Here is an 18,850-nt window from a genome sequence, read left to right on the forward strand (position 1 = left end):
GGTGGGATAATGGTGAAATTAGGTTTACAATATAATCCAGTGGCAGTTGTTAGTGAAAATGACAATAAAATGTTGGAATGACAAAATATAGCACTAAATTAAAAATTCAAATATTAGAAAAAATGACAATAATGACGTTGTAATACTCGTAGCATTGATATAAATTTTACAAAAAAGTAACAATTTTGAAATGTTGAGTTTTTTTTTTATCTCAGTGTTCTTATCAATGTTACATTAGTTTTTTTAAATATGCATAATAGTAACCATAGAATGTAATCAAACAGTTTAAAATAGCTGAGCTAAGATATATAACAATTTTTATGTTTGCAGAAATGTGCAGATTGTGGGATTGAATGAGTGCACTCGAGAACATCCACTAAGGTTTCGAACACCACTTAAAATGGCCGTCCCCTCAAATAGTGCACTATTTGAGGGTATAGGGGGCGATTTCGGATACAGCCAAGGACTTTTATCGAGCGGATGTAGGTCGGAACCGGAAGTACATTTACGCACACAAAAACTTTGCGCGAAAATTTCTGTTGTCAGTGTACGCTCGCCTACTTGTTCATTTATATATCAGGTTGCCTGTACATTTCCTGCCAAAACATTTAAGAGACCGCAAACATGGACGAATATGATGAAATGTACGGGATTGAAGATGATTTTGAACAACAGTTTGCGGATGAATTGGAAGTTATGGCTGAAATGGAGCGTAAGTTAGACAGAGATGTTAATGTCTCTCTCTGATGCTATGACTGCTCCTCCTAAATGTATTTAAAGCTAGTTTAGTTTTCTGTGTCATGTCTAAGATATATTCCATGGTATTCTCTGAAGAATAGAATATAGTATCTGAATGCCATTGCTCTTGCCTGAAAAGGATCCATGTGTGTAGGTGAACATCCTTCAAGTGCAAAAGTGTCTGAGTTCCGCGATAAGAAGCTGATTCCACAGACGTTTGAGGAAGCCATTGTGTCCGGTGATGTGCCATTGAGAAAATCAGTAAATAAACCGTGTCCTGAGAGCATCTCACCTCCAGTATGTGAGGAGGAGGAATCTCTGAGTGAGTGCATTACATTGAATTTTCATGTAATTATATAATAATTCAGAGCTACACTATCATTCAAAAGTTTGATGTCAGTAAGATTTTTTTCTTGGTTTTGAAAGAAGTCTTGTATGCTCACCAAGACTGCATTTAATTGATCAGAAATACAGTCAAAACAGTAATATTGTGATATTTAAAATAACTTTTCTATTGTAATATGTTTTAATATGTAATTTATTAATGTAATAGCAAAGCTGAATTATTCCAGTCTTCAATGATCCTTCAGAAATCATTCCAGTATGCTGATTTTGAGCTTAAGTAACATTTATTATAATCATCAGTGTTGAAAAGAGTTGTGCTGCATAATGTTGTGTGGAAACCATGAGACGTCTTTTTCAGGATTCTATGATGAATAGAAAGTTCAAAAGAACAGTAATTATTTTATTTTAGTCATTTTTATTTTCGTAATATTATGTTTTTATTCTAACTTTTGATCAATTGAATGCATCATTGCTGGATAAATGTATTAATTTCTTCTCATTAAAAAAATGATTTTTTTCTCAAAGCTCCTAAACCTAAGAAAAGAAGACAAGATGTGGCAAAAAAGCTGGAGTTTGGTGTTGAAAATGGTGAGGACATCACCCCTCCATCTTCCCCAGAGGTTTACGACAGACCAGCAAGAGATGGGTAAAAGTCTTTGTGCACATCACAGTTAAACTGTACTGCTGCATGGAACACATTTCTCATCATAACATTACAGTCATTGATTGTTGAGTGTATTCAAATTTAAATTATTAGTATTTAAAAATAAATAAATAATCTTTTTACAGGCCTTCATTTTCTCTGACGCTGAGTCCAGATAGACCAGCAGCCACAAAAATAACAACCAATGTGTTAGATATTAGTGGACTGGCTTCATTGCAGGAGTCACCGAAGCGGGTTACCGCAGCAAGACGCCATGCCCAGAAACGGCCCCCTGCAATCGGAGATTACATAACCGTCACAGACTCCATGGGAAACAGAGTCTACCTTAAGAAGAAAGAGGATGAGGAGAAGGTTTTGGACCCCACCAGTAATTTTACTTGACAGCTTGCTGGAATACATTGTGTGACGTTTATTTATTGTTTTCTCAGGCACCGGACCCTAGAGCCTTCCGTAACTCGCTGAATGGACTAGGACTGTTAGCGGTTCCCATAGAAGTATTGAAAGAACAAATTGCAGAGAGAGTAAGAATATGTGTGCACATGCGAACAAACCTACATGAATGGTTTGGAGGAAATCTGTCTGAATTGGTCTTTTTTTTTTTTTTTTTTTTTTCAGCGCCATCGGCAAGTGATGGAGGAGTCCCAAAGATTGACAGAGCTCATGAATAGGTGACATTTTGTTTGTATTTTTTATTAGTCCCTCAGCCTCAGGCCATTTTTTCCAAATCTCTTCTAATGAAGAAACAAACTTATTTCATCTTGGATGGCCTGAGGGTGAGTTCATTTTCAGCAAATCTCCATATTTGGCTGAACTATTCCTTTTACTCATAATGATGTTTTAGTGGTATAGATTCAGAGCTTCTTGCAGAAGAGCAGGCAGACTCTGGTGTGGATGGTGATAGTGGGGAAGATGAAGGCTCGTCCTCGCGGCTGTGGGTGGATCAGTTCTCGCCACAGCACTATACTGATCTACTCAGTGATGATGTGAGTCATAGACACACTGTTCATTTGAAAACTAACCTCTGTAATTGAAAATAAAGGATATTGGCATGAATTTTCCTTGTAATTATTTATGTTTGTCTATGTAGTTTACTAATCGCTGTCTGCTGAAGTGGCTGAAGCTCTGGGACACTGTGGTCTTTGGGCGAGAGAGGAAACCCCATTCGGCCCCTGCAGACATCAGATCGAATTTCACGAACGCTCAAAACCAGAACCAGTCCCAGCGTTTCAAAACCAAGTCCCAAATGACAGAAGAGATACTAGAGGCTGAGCTCGACCAGTACAAAAGACCTAAATTTAAGGCGAGTAAAACTAAGCAGTCACAACAGATTTAAATTATTATTTTTTTTATTAGGTTTAGATTTGTATAAATAAAGCTTTTTCTATTTGTACTTGAGGTTTGGAATTATTTAGAAGTTTTAGATTTAATGGTTTTTATTTTTCAATTTTTTGTGTAGATTTTCTTATAAGATTTAAATATTTAAATTATGTAATGTTAATTTTATATATTAAAATATATGTATATGTTTTTATTGTTAGTATATTTAATATTGTTTATAGATTTATAAGCTAACAAATACGTGACATTCTTAATTCATATTTAGAAAAGTATTTAAAATTTTGAACTTAGGTCACTAAATTTACCAAATTATTTTCCAATTATTTGATTTGATGTTTGACAGTGAATAGGTGATTTTCATTGTAAAATGTGAACATAAGCTCAATGATGCATGATTTCGCCATTAGAGAAGTAGTGAATGTAATGCCAAGAGGTGTGCAATTCTTATTATTACCATGTTAAATGTAAGTTGTTTAACTGTGTGTGTCATACTACACAGGTGGCACTGTTATCAGGTCCTCCTGGACTTGGGAAAACCACACTTGCACACATTATCGCAAAGCATGCTGGTTACAATGTAGTCGAAATCAACGCTAGGTAAGAGGATGCAAGCCCTGATTGTAATGAATCTTGAAGTAGAAGTATCCACATATGAGACCCTGGACCACAAAACCAGTCTTAAGTCGCTGGGGTATATTTGTAGCAATAGCCAAAAATACATCGATTGTATGGGTCAAAATCATAAATTTTTCTTTTATGCCAAAAATCATTGTTCCATGAAGATATTTTGTAAATTTCTTACCATAAATATATCAAAACGTCATTTTTGATTAGTAAATATGCATTGCTAAGAACTTCATTTGGACAACTTTAAAGGCGATTTTCTCAATATTTCGATTTTTTTTGCACCCTCAGATTCCAGATTTTTAAATAGTTGTATCTCGGCCAAGTATTGTCTGATCCTAACAAACCATACACCAATGAAAAGCTTATTTATTCAGCTTTCAGGTGATACATCTCAATTTCGAAAAATTGACACTTTGTGGTCCAGGGTCACACACAAATGTTGAGACTCACAAGCTGATAGCGCTATTCTCTTCTTAGCGATGACCGCAGTGCAGAGCTCTTCCAGAAACGTATTGATACCGCAACACAGATGAAGTCAGTCCTGGGAGCCAATGAAAAGCCCAACTGCCTTATTATAGATGAAATTGATGGAGCTCCTGCTGTAAGACCTGCTTTCAGTTTTATTGTTTACTTTTAATTCAGTGCCTTGTCTAATTGGAGCTGCTTCTCAATTTTTTCTTATTGGCTCAGGCTGCCATTAATATCTTATTGGCGACATTGAACCGGAAGGATAGCAGAGAAGGAGAGGAGTCAGGTGTTAATGCCTTGAAAAAGAAAAAGAAGAAGCAATCTGTGCTTCTTAGACCAATCATCTGCATCTGCAATGACCTGTAAGTCCCATGTTTAAGTGGCATAAGTAAACATTTTGGTAGGATTTAAATTTTATTTTTTTTCAGTGACCCATTCAACTTTCAGAAAACACAAATAATGTCCAACAAAATTTCTGAACATTTGATTTTTGTTGTGCATCACCTTCACAATGTAAATTACGACTGGAAAATCAATACAAAAAATGCCGTATTTTCATGTGAAAAGGTTTACTTTAATAAAACCAATTTTTTAAAACTCTTGTCAGGTATGTTCCAGCTCTGAGGCCGCTGAGACAACAAGCTTTCCTATTGGCCTTTCCCCAGACTCTGCCCTCCCGCTTAGCTCAAAGACTAGCAGAGGTGATATGCACATGCACTCACATATCTCCAATATGATTTTGTAAATGTCTGAATGTGGACCCATGCATGCTGTTGTTTCTGATTACAGATCACAAGGCGGCAGGGTATGAAAGCAGATACTGGTACTCTGATGGCCTTGTGTGAGAAAACTGACAATGACATCCGTGCTTGCATCAACACATTACAGGTGAGGGAGATGTGTGCTAAAAAACATGCCAGAATTAAAATTGAAATGGGTTTGCTTATGCAAATGTTTGTGTGTGCAGTTTTTACACAGTCGTGGACAGAAGCACTTAGATCAGCGCAGTGTCAATTCAGTCTCCGTGGGATTGAAAGACAAAAACAAGGGACTTTTCACAGTTTGGCAGGAAATCTTTCAGCTTCCTCGACTGAAAAGGTACTGCAAAACAAAATATGCAATAGTCAAGCACATGCTCTTTTCACACAGCCCTCCCTTCAAAATCTTTGAATGAGTTATCTTAATAAAAGCATGATATTGCGTTACTGTTTTAAACAGAATCTTTTAAGTTCTTTAACATTGTTCATTCTTGCATATTTATGACCTCTTATTGATGGAAGGGACTACAGGGTTTAGTTGAAATATTTGTAATGGTGTATATACATGTTTTTAAAAATTCACCTGTTTTCACTTGTTTCACGGATTTCTTGTTTTTAATTTATTTCCCTATTCAACAAAATCCTAAAAATTGATTTTTCTATTTTTCTCATAATGACAAATAGTATGTATTTTTTGTTTTGTGTTCATCTGATTTTTGGGATAAAATGTTACTTGAAAATTTTATTTGAAAATGTTTTCATTCCATTCATATTAAATTTAAACGACAAACTTAAAATAATTAAGGGGGAGGTGGGGAGTATTTTTTGGTTAGATGGTGTTTTTAAATTTTATGTTTTATCAGATTGTGTCACTAATTACTGCATCCTTCAGTTTATGACCTCTGTAATTGTTTGCTATTGTGGTGATTTAGGAAGCGGATTGGTGGAGATCCTTTTGGTGGTTTTGACGAGGCGGGACCTAAAGATGGCACACAAAGGCTTCAGCACATCTTACATTTGGTCTCATCTAATGGAGAGCATGAGAAACTCACACAGGTAATGATAGACATGCTCTGCTTTGGGCTTCATTTGAGAAGGAGTATGAAAAACTTGAATCGTGGCCACAAAAAGCATTCAGACACATAAATCACACTTAAAATGCTTTAATTTCTTTGCTTAAGATACCAAAATGTCACAGTAGTTTATCACAAATAAATATGGTCCTGTGTCTGTAATGTTTGACAACCAGAAAGTGTAATTATTTTATTGACCTCTAAATGTTTTGTCACTTAAAAACTTCACTAATTTCTTTTTGCAATTTTTTTTCTTCAGCCTGAAAAGTCTTTCTTTTTCTTCCTTTCAATATTCTGCAAAATCCATTTAAAACTATAAACCAAAAATATTCACGCTCTCTCTTCCATAGGGCCTGTATGATAACTTCCTCAGCATGAAGCTGAAGGACCCTGGGATGTTGGGTGTGTGCGCAGGTCTTGACTGGATGTGTTTCTCTGACCTGTTGAATGAGTGCGTATTACACGGACAGAACTATTCGCTCATGCGCTATTTCCCTTTCCTGCCCGCTGCCTTCCACCACCTATATGCCGCAAACTCGGTCCCACGCATCAGTTATCCACACAGTCACTACGAGGTGAGAGAATGCAATATCAGGAATGCAATCCTTAATACCCTATTGTCCTATCCGTTCCCTTTCTACCTTTCATCAAATGAAAGCACTCTGTCCCAGTTACACACTTGACCATAAAACCTCAAAACACTGCCCTCATGAGTCTCCATTGTCTCCTATCTTTTTTCTTTTGAACAAAATTAGTACTTTATTCAGCATGGATTCATTCAAATATGATGAAATATTACAGTGAAGACATTTCTTTTGAACTTTCCATTCATCAGAGAATCTTGAAATTATTTTATAACTAGTTACAGTGCTTTACAAAAATGTTTATGCTTTACAATGATTTTACTAATTGAATGCTTTTTTTTATGCATCTTTTTATAAACCTTTGTAAGACATTTATGACTTTGCACATGCTCTGCTATGCACTTAAAGATGTTTAATGCACTTAATGTTCCACTTAATGTTAATGTGGCCACAGTCATTGCATACTTTGCATGTGCTTTATTTGTACCTTTTTGTTTTATTAGTATATTTAGCTGTTTACCATTTGTAGAATTTAAAATATAATTTGTTAGAAAAATTTAATTTCAGATTGTAGTCCTCGAAAACCAAAAAAGTAGTGAGTGAAAAGTCCTTGAAAGTCCTGTAATTTAATTTTAAGCTACGAATCATATTTATTTCCATGCTAAAACAGATTGCATATCATATGTACCATGATTGGAGTTGACAGCAGTTTAGCAGTTCTCAATACCAATTTTGATATGGAAGTAAACATGAGTATGCTTATGAACTCCTTTATTTAAAAAGTTAAAGACGCTACAGTCAATTGCAGCAGCATTGTTAACATTGGCACATTCTCTAACACATTAAATGATTTTGTGTGTCTGGGTTTGCTGATATCAGATAGGGTTACATCTTTATATAATGATAATAAACTCCTATACGTTTATTTCTAGGCTTTCACTAAAAGCCAGCACACCAAGAACGCCCTGCTTGCCATGTTGAACGAGATCCCACCCGCTGTACAGAGCCGTATTTCTATGAGCAGTCTCTGTTTGGACATCATCAGCCTTCTCCTGGAGCTCATCTCCCCCAAACTGCGGCCGGTGAGAGATTTTTTTTATTTTATATTTTTTAAGTATTTGACAAGAAAGTACTATTTTTATTTGTGTGTGTTTACATGTTTCTGTTATGCCACTTCTGTGTAATTATTTGTGAAGTTTAATAGCAATTTCTGAAAATCTTTTCCAGTGTGCATGCAAATAAGTTGACAGTTGTTTCTAAACCCTAGTGAGCTGCCTAGTTAGACAGCATCATAGTAGTGAACACTTGTTCACACAACTGGAAGTATACTTATCTACAGTAGTCAACGTTAAAGTGTATCAAAAATGTTCATCAAAGTTGTCCTAAGACAAGAAGGCGTTTTGGTTTTATGTTTTGGGACAACTTGATGAATGGTTTTGATCCACTTTTGAATAAAATATTTGTTGACTAGTATATATTTCTTATTATGCTGCCCTTTAAGATACACAACTGTTCAAAATGTTTGGGGTCAGAAAAAAGGTAAAAAAAACAAAAATCTAATAAAATAAATTAAACTTTTAATGAGCAAGGACACATTAAATTGAATAAAAGTGACACATAAACAATGCTGTAATGTTTCCAAACAAAAGGTTTCCATTTCAAATAAACCCTGTTCTTTTAAAGTTTCTATTCATCAAAGACTGCTAAAACAACAACAAAAAAAATCAGTTACCACAAAAATATTAAGCAGCACAACTGTTTTCTTTTTTGGGGGAAGCGAAGTGGGAGAAAGAGAGGGGAGAGGATTTGGGAAAGGTCCACGAGCCGGGATTCGAACTCGGGATTCCCGGAGAGCAGTGGCGCTATATGTCAGTGCGCTGCCCACAAGGCTGTCAGCACAACTGTTTTCAACACTAATAAAATATTAAGAAATGTTTCTTGAGCGCCAAATCAGCATATTAGAATGATTTCTGAAGGATCATGTGACAGTCTAGGGTGACCACAGTCTAGGGTGTCCTGAAATTGGGAGCTTTGTCTCGCGTCCCACAAGACGCAAGCTGCGCCCGCATTTCAATTATGTATTCTGTATTTTTTTTCATCCCAGAAATTGAAATACCAAAATAAGAAATACATTAAAAACTGTGACTGGCATTTAAAAATCCATTTGCACAGCCGTCGTGTTCTAGCTGTGAATATAGCCAACTGATGCAGTTGTAGAGAGGGGTTTTTCCGCTGATAATGACGGCGCAAAGGATGTGCGGACCTCATCAAGTGCTCGAGCACCACCGTCAGAAATGGTCGAGCACACACGGAAAAACACAATATTCTCCTTTCATTTAAAAAAAACGATTGCAGCTTTCAGACACGATTTTCTTGTTATTTTAATAGTTAGTTGAGGCGTTTTCTATATGCGTTATTTTAATGACAAGTCTCCAGAGCACATTGTTGTAATGTCTCAACAAATGTCTCCCCTCGCAGGATTCTTTTCACTCTCACACAAAACAGATGCGCTCACTTTCTCGATCAGACATTAGGCCTACGTGTGTGCACTCAAAAGTTATACTCTCTCCTGGATTTAATGTTGCCAGAAGCGCAACCAGGAGTGTGGGCAATGGGCATCCACCGGCAGAAACATAAATCGGCGCACAAGACAATGGATGTAATGTAAATCAGTATTTAAATGGCATAAAGGTAGTAAATGTCTCACACGTGTCCCGCAAAATCACATCTACTGTCCCGCAACAGATCTATTGCCAGGTGGTCACCCTATGTGACACTGAAGATTTGAGTAATGATGCTGAAATTCAGCTTTGTCATCACAGGAATAAATTACATTTTAAAATATATTAAAACAGAAAACTGTTATTTAGAATAAATGCAGCTTTGTGAATCATGTGATGTGTTTCTTACAGGTCAACCCTCAGCTTTACAGCACTAGGGAGAAGCAGCAGCTCTATGATTTGATTGACACCATGATCAACTATAACCTGACCTATAGACAGGACCGCACACCAGAGGGACAGTACATTTATGTGCTGGAGCCGTGAGTACATGCACATAACCAAACAACATTACCCTGATCTACAGACTCATTCATCATATTGTTCTGTTGGCACTTTTCACTGCGCTGAGAGATTCTGTATGTTTACCTGTTCGTCACGATTTATGAGAGATTAGGCTGCGCCTCCAGATTATTGTCTCTCCCTCCCCTACTCTTCCCTTTTTTATTATGCTCCGTCCTCTGTTTCACTTTGGCAATTCTCTCAGATGAGAACTTGTATGTTTTTGTTACTTGCCTCATGCATGTATGCACATGTTCATCACGCAAGTGTATAAAAAGATCTACAATCCTCTCTGTGGCTTACCGTGTCCTACCACTCACATTGATTGGAAGTTATGCCGACAATGTTCATACACAAGCTTTGACAGTCATGCGTGGAGCACTTGCTGCTGAACCTTCAAAAGTCTGCTTGATGGAGCTAAAGGTGGATAAAAACCAGGAGTGAGAAGATAAGCAAGGGAACAATTTGGGCTATTGGACTGGTTTTCAGACGGTGAGTTCAAGCTGGAACAGAAGAGCATCTCTGTTCATCCTGTACGTCTGCCTCTTATTCATTGAGCATTCAAGTTTTTGCAGTGTTTGTTAGTTTGAATTTCTGTAAAAAAGACTAGCATAGTCTAGTAATGGTTGATCAGTATTAGTTGTTCAATGGCTGATTCTGATATGGCTAATGTCTAATGAAATGGTGATGGTACATCCACTACTGTTCAAAAAGTTTGGGTTTTTTAAAAGAAGTCTCTTATGCTCACCAAGGCCACATGTACAGGTATTTGCAGTAAGAAATGCAGTAAAAATATAAATTTTGTAAAATAGTATTACAGTTTAAAAAAAGCTGTTTTCTATTTTGATATATTTTAAAATTTGATTAATTCCTGCTGAATTTTCAGCAGCCATTTCTCCAGTCTTCAATGTCGCATTACATTGTGTTTAAATTTTTTGTGGAAACCATGTTGCATTTTTTCAGAATTCTTAATGCAGTTAAAACATCCTTTCTGAATAAATTAAGTTCTTTACTGGTCATTTCTTACTGTTTTTAGTTTAACATTTTTGTTAAAAATGTAGTGTATTCACTAAAAATACACTAAATACACTTAATAGTTTGTAACGCAGTAATATTTCTTAATTCTTTGCTGTAGACATTTGTCAACTTTTTTTTTTTTTTTTTTTTTTTTTTTTTTTTTTTTTACATGATATTTATTATATGACCCCAGAATCAGTGTTTTGCATTGAAACAGTTCAAAATAACAGCTTTTTGGAATAATATTGAATAAAAATGAATCCATCCCTACTAGTCTAGATTAGATAGGGAGATATAATCTAGATGCATAACATTTTTCAGAAGTTTCTTATTGATATTCACGTGTGTTTGTGTTCTCTCTGTGATTGGTGCGGTAGAATCATGCAGCAGTCATTCCTGCAGGCCCGCTGCGAGGAGACGCTGGTCACGTCTGATTGGGGGATTCCTCTGCTGGTCGCCCTGCTGCTGCTTCTGCTTGTTTATGCCTTCCTGTATCTTCCCGCCATCTCTTATCAAGCTCTGCTTCAGCAAGCGCTGAGTAACCACACTGAAGCCATGCCACTGGAAAATAACAAGACGGACTGAGGACTGCTCGATTCCCATGCCAAATGATGAATGACAATGAAAGCTAACAGCATTTTCATTGCATTGAGGAGAAATGGTTCAGCATTATAAACCAGCTTTCATCAGAGGAGACCTGCATGAAAGAAACGATCACTTCTCGCTTTTGTAATTATTGTGCTATTTTGACATACCATGTTGTCAATGTAATCCAAATCTTTATTGCTCAATCCTGCCAATACACAGAAACATTTCCATATATGTGAAATAGTTTTTGATGTTTAAATGTGAGATGCAATGGCATATCAGCAGCATAGAGATATTGAAGTATCTGGATTTTATCCAGCTTTCACTGGCAACCTTTCATTGCTGTCTTCTCTAGAAATGGAAGGACCATTTGATTTTAGTGTGAAAACAGCAAAAACAACATAATATATGGGAACGAACAAACACACAAACGTGTGAACTGCAGCATGTTTTTTTTAACAACATTCTCCAACTGTCCTAGAGAAATGACTTTGTGTACGTGACCAGGAATACCCTGCTAATCCTGCTTTTGGATTTTCATCTGCTTGTGTGTATTGCACATATTGTTTAATTTACTTCTATTCCTGGAAGAATGTTTTACCTTCTGAGTAAGACGGATTAGTTAGCTCACCCGCTTTCCACTCTTTAAACCATCTCATCTTCATTTATATCCCTCCTTGTTAGATTCCCTTGTTTGGGTTCTCTTTGGAGTAGTGCCCAATAATAAAATGTTATGGTTTGTGCTGTCATTATATTTATCTGTTTTCATGGGCTTGTTGTACATTCAAATGACCTGTGTGTGTTTCCACAGCAATGTAGAAGATGTGGTGCATTTTCCGGGTTTGCCTCCCCGGAGGCAGTTAACCTATCAGGTGAAGCAGCTGATTGCCAGGGAGACAGAACTGGAGAGGATGAGGAGGGTGGAGAAGGCCCAGCAGAAACGAAACCCACACAAGGTAAAATTCACACACACAGCCTGTGCACAAATATGCACTTTTACATAATATCATAAATATGTATTACTACAATATTATTTTAAATAATATTTATAAATTACATAATATATAAAATATTTGAAAAAAAAAAAAATAAAAAAAAAAATATATATATATATATATATATATATATATATATATATATATATATATATATATATACATATACATACATACAGTGGGTATGGAAAGTATTCCGACCCCCTTAAATTTTTCACTCTGTTATATTGCAGCCATTTGCTAAAATCATTTAAGTTCATTTTTTTCCTCATTAATATACACACAGCACCCCATATTGACAGAAAAACACAGAATTGTTGACATTTGTGCAGATTTATTAAAAAAGAAAAACTGAAATATCACATGGTCCTAAGTATTCAGACCCTTTGCTCAGTATTTAGTAGAAGCATCCTTTTGATCTAATACAGCCATGAGTCTTTTTGGGAGAGATGCAACAAGTTTTTCACACCTGGATTTGGGGATCCTCTGCCATTCCTCCTTGCAGATCCTCTCCAGTTCTGTCAGGTTGGATGGTAAACGTTGGTGGACAGCCAATTTTAGGTCTCTCCAGAGATGCTCAATTGGGTTTAAGTCAGGGCTCTGGCTGGGCCATTCAAGAACAGTCACGGAGTTATTGTGAAGCCACTCCTTCGTTATTTTAGCTGTGTGCTTAGGGTCGTTGTCTTGTTGGAAGGTAAACCTTCGGCCCAGTCTGAGGTCCTGAGCACTCTGGAGAAGGTTTTCGTCCAGGATATCCCTGTACTTGGCCTCATTAATCTTTCTTATGTATTTATTATTTAGGTACTCCTAAAAAGTGAATTATATCTGTTATATGAGGGGTTTTTTTTTCAGAAATTTTGATGCTTTGATTGCAAGTATGTTGTTTGTTTATTTTGTATGGTTGTATTTTTTTTGTGCATGTCTTTAAAATAATTTTTTTGTGTTTTTAAAATAATTTAAATGCAACTAATACCCACTCATAGACACCGCACCATTTGTCTCGCCACTCATTTATAGTGTAAACATGAAATACTTTTACATGCACTTTGATCGTTTTCAGTTGGACTGTAACATCATGACTTTGGAAATGTTTGCCGTTTTGTTCAACTACAGTTGTACTAGTCTGATTTTTTTTGTGAAGTTGGACTAACAGACATATATAATATAATTGTATCTTGACTTCATCTAGTATGGACACTAGACAGCAGTGAAAGACATGTATTTAATCCTTTATGCATTATCATGTATACTTGGGCAGATGTTAAGCCCCAACAACTATACAACGTATAATATGCAGAGCTGTAGACAATCGTGTTTCATAAACAGGATTGTGCAGATTGCAAAGTATTTGTTCTGTGTGTTCAGACAGAGGCAGTTAATAAGGTGCCAGAGGAGAAGAAAACAGAAGTGAAGAAACAAACAAGCAGGAACCATCAGCAGAGGCTGGAGAACATCGTTAAACAGACTGTGGTGGAAAGCAGGGTAAAGCATCTATATTAAACCACCTTAAGTCCTTTACATCTGTCCTTAAACCTCCTATACTCATAAAAATCCCATTTTAAAATGTATTTTCCTTAAGTGCAGTCCACCATTGAATATTACCATAGCAAATTCAATACTGGAATCGGTGATTCACAACTTCATTCTGGCATTGTGTGAAACTTTTTTTTTTGACTAATCAGTTTTATATTATTGCAGATAATGATTCTGTGTCACCATGTTATACGAATATCCTCATACTGGCTCTCTTTGCATATGCTTGACTTATGCTGCATAATAATCCAAAATTAATTGGGTTAATAGTGGATCAGGGTCGAAGTGCTCACACGTGATGACTTGTTTGTTTATCCTTTCCATGTTTACAGCCTGAATTGGATTTCTTTGGACGAGCCATTGCACCCAAGGAGAAGCCTGTGGTCACCACTACAAGTGTGTTATTTGTATGCATGCGTGCATGCTTTTCATACTCTTGTGCAATATATTACAGTACAAGTGTTCTGCATAACTTGAATGATGCTAAAAATGAACTGATCTCACTTTCTGCAGCTGAAGATGGCAAAGGAACTGGAGTGGTGCATATCGGTAAAGCCGTGGGTAACAGTGACGTATGGTTTCGTTTCAATGAAGGTGTGTCTAATGCAGTGCGCAGAAACGTTTACATTCGGGAATTACTTTAAAGTGATATGGGTGAGAATGTTAATTTACCACCTTAAATCAATACATGAAAAATCAAAAATGTTCTAAACCTTGTATTGTAAAGTTAAAACGCAAGCATCTACAATGTGTGAAAAAGAAAAAGCTCTGGTTCCTGTTTTGTTGTTTTTTATTGTGATCTTGTATAGTTGTCTTACACTTTTATAAATACATGTTTTCACTAAATAACAACAGGTTTTTTAATTTTTTTTATTTCCTAATGTCGTGGCATGATAAGCGTATACAAGAAAGCAGATTTACATTTGCATGTTTGTTCGTCCTAGTCAAAGTTGGGTAGTGTAACCATGACCGTGGGTGGAGTCACTCCTGCTGCCATAGTGATGAGTTACAGCTCTTGCACTATATTATAACACATTTACTTGACTCCACCCACGGGTTGTCCTTCAGTACATCTGGATTCAGAAATGGATCCTCGCTCATTTTCTCCTCGATCCATTTAATTAACCTGGAAATAAATGGATAATAGGAGGATAGAACTTAACACACACAAAAATATCTGTAGACTTATTATTTATTATTAAATCAAAATACATACTTAAAATAATATATAGTATTTAATATTTTCAGAAGATATGTGTTCATATCTTTATACACAATGATTTGCATTTAAATATTAATATCTATACAAATAAAAAAATCAAGTGTGCATAAAAAAAAGAATTATTTGTATGTATCTGTTTTTAATTTCTTCACAATTTTATGACCATTGTTAAAACCAGTGGTTTGAAACAAACCAAAGCAGCAGACTTTTTACGTTTGAAACTCACTCGGGAATCGAGACGGATGTTTTCTCTCTGTTAAACTGCAGCTGCTGCTTCAGACTGTCCACATGATTCTTCAGCTGAGTCTCATCCAGCTCATCCATCTGAAATACCATCCATCATGTTTGTTTTAATGTTATGTCAAAGTCTCAAAGCTGAATTATCTGTAAATGATAGCTAGGTAATTATATTTCAATATAAAATAATTGTAAATAAAATATACAAATGGCCTACCGTGCTAGGGTGAAGTTAAGTAGCTTAGAAGTGAAGTGAAAGGATTGTCAGGAGTCCTCCAGCAAATAGCTTGAGTTTGAATGCTTTGTTCCACTTAAGAGGAGGGTGTTTGGTTTTTTCCCTTTTGTAAATTTCTGGTTTACACAAAGGAGACCTATTTTACACACCTATTTTTGAGGTTATGCAGCATTCAAACTACTTTGTTAATCAAATTCTTTCTCTGTGTCGTGAGTTGTAATGGGAGGGATGTTTAGCTCACTGGACTCTGTTCATCTATGTAAAATACATGCAAAACTTCCTATTTGGCTTCAAATAGTCCTTTCTAGTCTATGCCAGAGAAAATAAACTTCAGAATGAATGTTGTGATGTTATCATGAGACTACTTGTTGTTTTTCATAGTCACTTGATAACATCCATAAATGTTATTTAAATGTTCCCAAAAGTAGGGCTGTAGTACTCGAGTCCGGTCTCGAGACGTTTTTCTGTCGTCTCGGACTTGTCTCGGACTCGTTGGTATTTGGACTCGGACTTGTCTCGGACTTGGTCATTGGACTCGCCAAATGTTCTAGTTGGTCTGGAGTCCAGCTATATATGCTTTTTTTTCTCTTTCAAAACAAAACCATTAATCTGGCTCGCTTGTTCGGAAAATGGGTAATGTAATTGGTTTAATTTACAATCCATCTAGAACGGGCATTGCCATTGGTCGCCTGGTAAATGCACTGCTGCGTCATATGCCTGGCTCCAAGTGGACTGGCTCCACGTGCTGTGCAGAGGCATAATTAATTTTTATTTTGGCCACAGACACAATGTCGGCGAGTTGCATAATACAGTTTGGTTTTACAAAGTTCGTTGGAGTTTTCCCTCTCTTCCACCTGACTTTCCTTTGCTTTTATATAGCTTATAAATGCCCACGCGCATTTTACTTTCACTTTCAATAGCGCAATTCAGCCTCAATTGCTTATTTATAACTTACGACAAATTTTCTGCAATAAACATGGGACTTTTATTAACAAAACGAATACACCATATGCTATAAGCCTAATATAAAATAACAAACTTACAAATGTTTAAAAGTAAAAACAAACAAAAAAAATGCTGTGCAACCAAATGAATAAGAAACAGAATGAATAAGAGCAAAATGAATAAAGCCTGAAGGATCAAACACCTTGATGCAAAATAAAATAAATAAATGACACAAAATTTAAATAAAGTAAAAATAAGCAAACACTGGGGCTATGGCTGGGCGATTTTTTCAGATTTTATGGATTAATTTTATCGAATTTTCATGTTTGCATCAGGGTGACAGGCTGAAAACTACTGTTCATTGTTTTTACAGAGCATTTATAGTTAATAATAGCACTCTAGGTGTGATACCTTCAGTAAATTTGAATTTGAATTACTTGAGAATTTTTAAAGCATTTTTCTTGTATTATTTCTGAACATATAATATGCATAAGAAAAGTTTGTACAAGATGTAGTTGTAGTTCATGCATCTTTTCTGTAAAGATATTTAGTGATTTGTTTAACATTTACATCATGATGACAACTTCATGTGTGTGGTGCACTTAGAATATAATTTTCTTTAACTAGAGCTTTAATAAAAAAAAAAGTAGCTTGAATCATGTTGTAGTTATATTTTCAAGTTGACTAGTTAAAATTGTACAAAATCGAGAATTGGTCAAATATTCTATGAATATCATTTTATTTATTTTTGCCACATCGTCCAGCCTAGAAACAAATAAAAAAACCCTTCCAATTTTTAATTTCTTTAATTTTTCAATCTTTAATTGTCTGTTCTCTAACTGAACTAAATTATTTTTATTTCTACTATTAAAAATGGCCTCAGCTTAACACCTGTAATTCTGTCTATATCCCCCTATCCCCAGGGGACATATATTGCACCTATATTATGTGGCCTAAGGTAAATGGCAAACAAATGCATGAGCGGCCACACACAGACACACAGAGCTGAAGGTGTTTATATGCTACACAGCCTTGCTTGGGAGGGTTACATTGTACTATGGTTTCTTTAGGACAGGGGTCTTAAAACTTGGTCCTGGAGGGCTGGTGTCCTGCAGAATTCAGCTCCAACCCTTATCAAACACACCTGAAAAAGCTAATCTAAGCGTACTAGAAACTAGCTAAACTCTGCAGGACACCGGCCTTCTAGGACTGAGTTTGGACACCCTGCTTTAGAACAAGTAACAAGTTCAAGAATGGGAAAGTTGATTTATTTTTTAGACTTATGTTGCTTGTTCTTTGTAATATTTTCCATTGGCAGCCCAGAATGTGATTGTTACACTTTAATAAAAATGCTGAAAATGTGAAGTTGCACTTCAGTTTGTGACTTTAGAGAAATTCCTAAACCTAAAGTAAATAAAATAGCCTAATTTGATCCTACAGTGTTGCTGCACATGCTTTTAGATCACTACAAATAATAATGCAAAATTATTATCTTAGAATAGAAGATATGCTGTCTCTCGTGTCACATAAATGATCAATAGTTAAGTATGTGGTTTTGAAGAAGATGCTTTTATTTTCTTTCTCTGTTTTGACTGTCTCACTTGGACTTGACTTGGACTCAAACCTCTTGGACTTGACTTGGGCTCGGTCTTGACTCGGACTCGATTAGTCCTGGTCTTGGCCTCGACAAAGGTGGACTTGACTACAGCCCTACCCAAAAGTCAGTGTGTTTGCCAAAAAGTTACATTTTATGATTTCTTTAATTTAATTATAGTTGTAACATTTAAACAGTAACTTTTACAACAGTTGTCATGCTTTTGACACTTGATTCTAACATTAAGCTACCATTCAAGGGTCATTGTGATTTTATTGAATCTTACCATCACAGGAATAAATTGCATTTTAAAATAGTGTAAAAAATATTTTTATTGTAATATTCCAAAATATTACTGTTTTTACTGTATTTTAGTAAATGTTATCTAAAGCAACTTGCAACAGGGAAAATGTTGGAGTAGCTCTTATCTCTACTTCCTATCATGTAAAGTCGTGACGTATTGTCATGTATGGTGACCCATACTCGAAATTGGTGCTCTGCGTTTAACCCATCCAAGTGCACACACACACAGCAGTGAGTAGTGAACAAAATGCGCGCGCGCACACACACACACACACACACACACACACACACACACGGACGGAGCAGTGGGCAGCCATGCTGCAGCGCCCGGGGAGCAGTTGGGGGTTCGGTGCCTTGCTCAAGGGCACCTCAGTCGTGGTATTGAGGGTGGAGAGAGCGCTGGACATTCACTCCCCCCACCTACAATCCCTGCCGGCCGGGGACTCGAACCCGCAACCTTTCGATTACTAGTCAGACTCTCTAACCATTAGGCCACGACTTCCCCCATGTCTACTTGGGATTGA

General features: G+C 36.2%; 2 protein-coding genes across 3 annotated transcripts; one reads left to right on the forward strand and one right to left on the reverse strand.

Moving 5' to 3' along the window:
* Positions 1 to 478: 478 nt before the first annotated feature.
* On the forward strand, positions 479 to 14,683 carry LOC306873295 (chromosome transmission fidelity protein 18 homolog). Of its 2 annotated transcripts, none has more exons than XM_079422485.1 (22): positions 479 to 712; positions 893 to 1,060; positions 1,609 to 1,729; positions 1,873 to 2,098; positions 2,176 to 2,268; positions 2,363 to 2,415; positions 2,589 to 2,730; positions 2,835 to 3,047; positions 3,585 to 3,682; positions 4,190 to 4,313; positions 4,403 to 4,542; positions 4,788 to 4,881; positions 4,970 to 5,068; positions 5,148 to 5,278; positions 5,871 to 5,994; positions 6,362 to 6,586; positions 7,528 to 7,677; positions 9,508 to 9,638; positions 12,074 to 12,218; positions 13,623 to 13,739; positions 14,123 to 14,186; positions 14,304 to 14,683. In XM_079422485.1, exons 1-22 carry the CDS (start codon positions 625 to 627, stop codon positions 14,432 to 14,434), a joined length of 2,877 nt encoding a protein of 958 aa, XP_079278611.1. In that variant the 5' UTR covers positions 479 to 624; the 3' UTR covers positions 14,435 to 14,683. The 2 variants fall into 2 exon arrangements, with proteins under 2 accessions (XP_079278611.1, XP_079278610.1); XM_079422484.1 differs by having other exon boundaries at positions 510 to 712; positions 878 to 1,060; positions 14,304 to 14,652.
* A 127-nt stretch (positions 14,684 to 14,810) lies between these two features.
* gng13a (guanine nucleotide binding protein (G protein), gamma 13a) lies at positions 14,811 to 15,372 on the reverse strand (the record flags this gene model as incomplete). Its single annotated transcript, XM_079422486.1, has 2 exons — positions 15,239 to 15,372; positions 14,811 to 14,916 (listed from the first exon to the last, which is right to left on the reverse strand). The coding sequence occupies exons 1-2, from the start codon at positions 15,346 to 15,348 to the stop codon at positions 14,811 to 14,813; spliced, it is 216 nt and encodes a 71-aa protein (XP_079278612.1). The 5' UTR covers positions 15,349 to 15,372.
* Positions 15,373 to 18,850: the final 3,478 nt, after the last annotated feature.

Source organism: Barbus barbus, assembly GCF_936440315.1.
Source record: "Barbus barbus genome assembly, chromosome: 7".
Lineage (NCBI taxonomy): Eukaryota > Metazoa > Chordata > Actinopteri > Cypriniformes > Cyprinidae > Barbus > Barbus barbus.

Coding starts and splice junctions, on each gene's coding strand:
- LOC306873295 (XM_079422484.1), top strand. CDS start 625: ATGGACGAATATGATGAAATGTACGGGATTGAAGATGATTTTGAACAA. Junction 4,882..4,969: donor TAGCTCAAAGACTAGCAGAG/GTGATATGCACA, acceptor TTCTGATTACAG/ATCACAAGGCGGCAGGGTAT. Junction 5,995..6,361: donor AGCATGAGAAACTCACACAG/GTAATGATAGAC, acceptor TCTCTTCCATAG/GGCCTGTATGATAACTTCCT.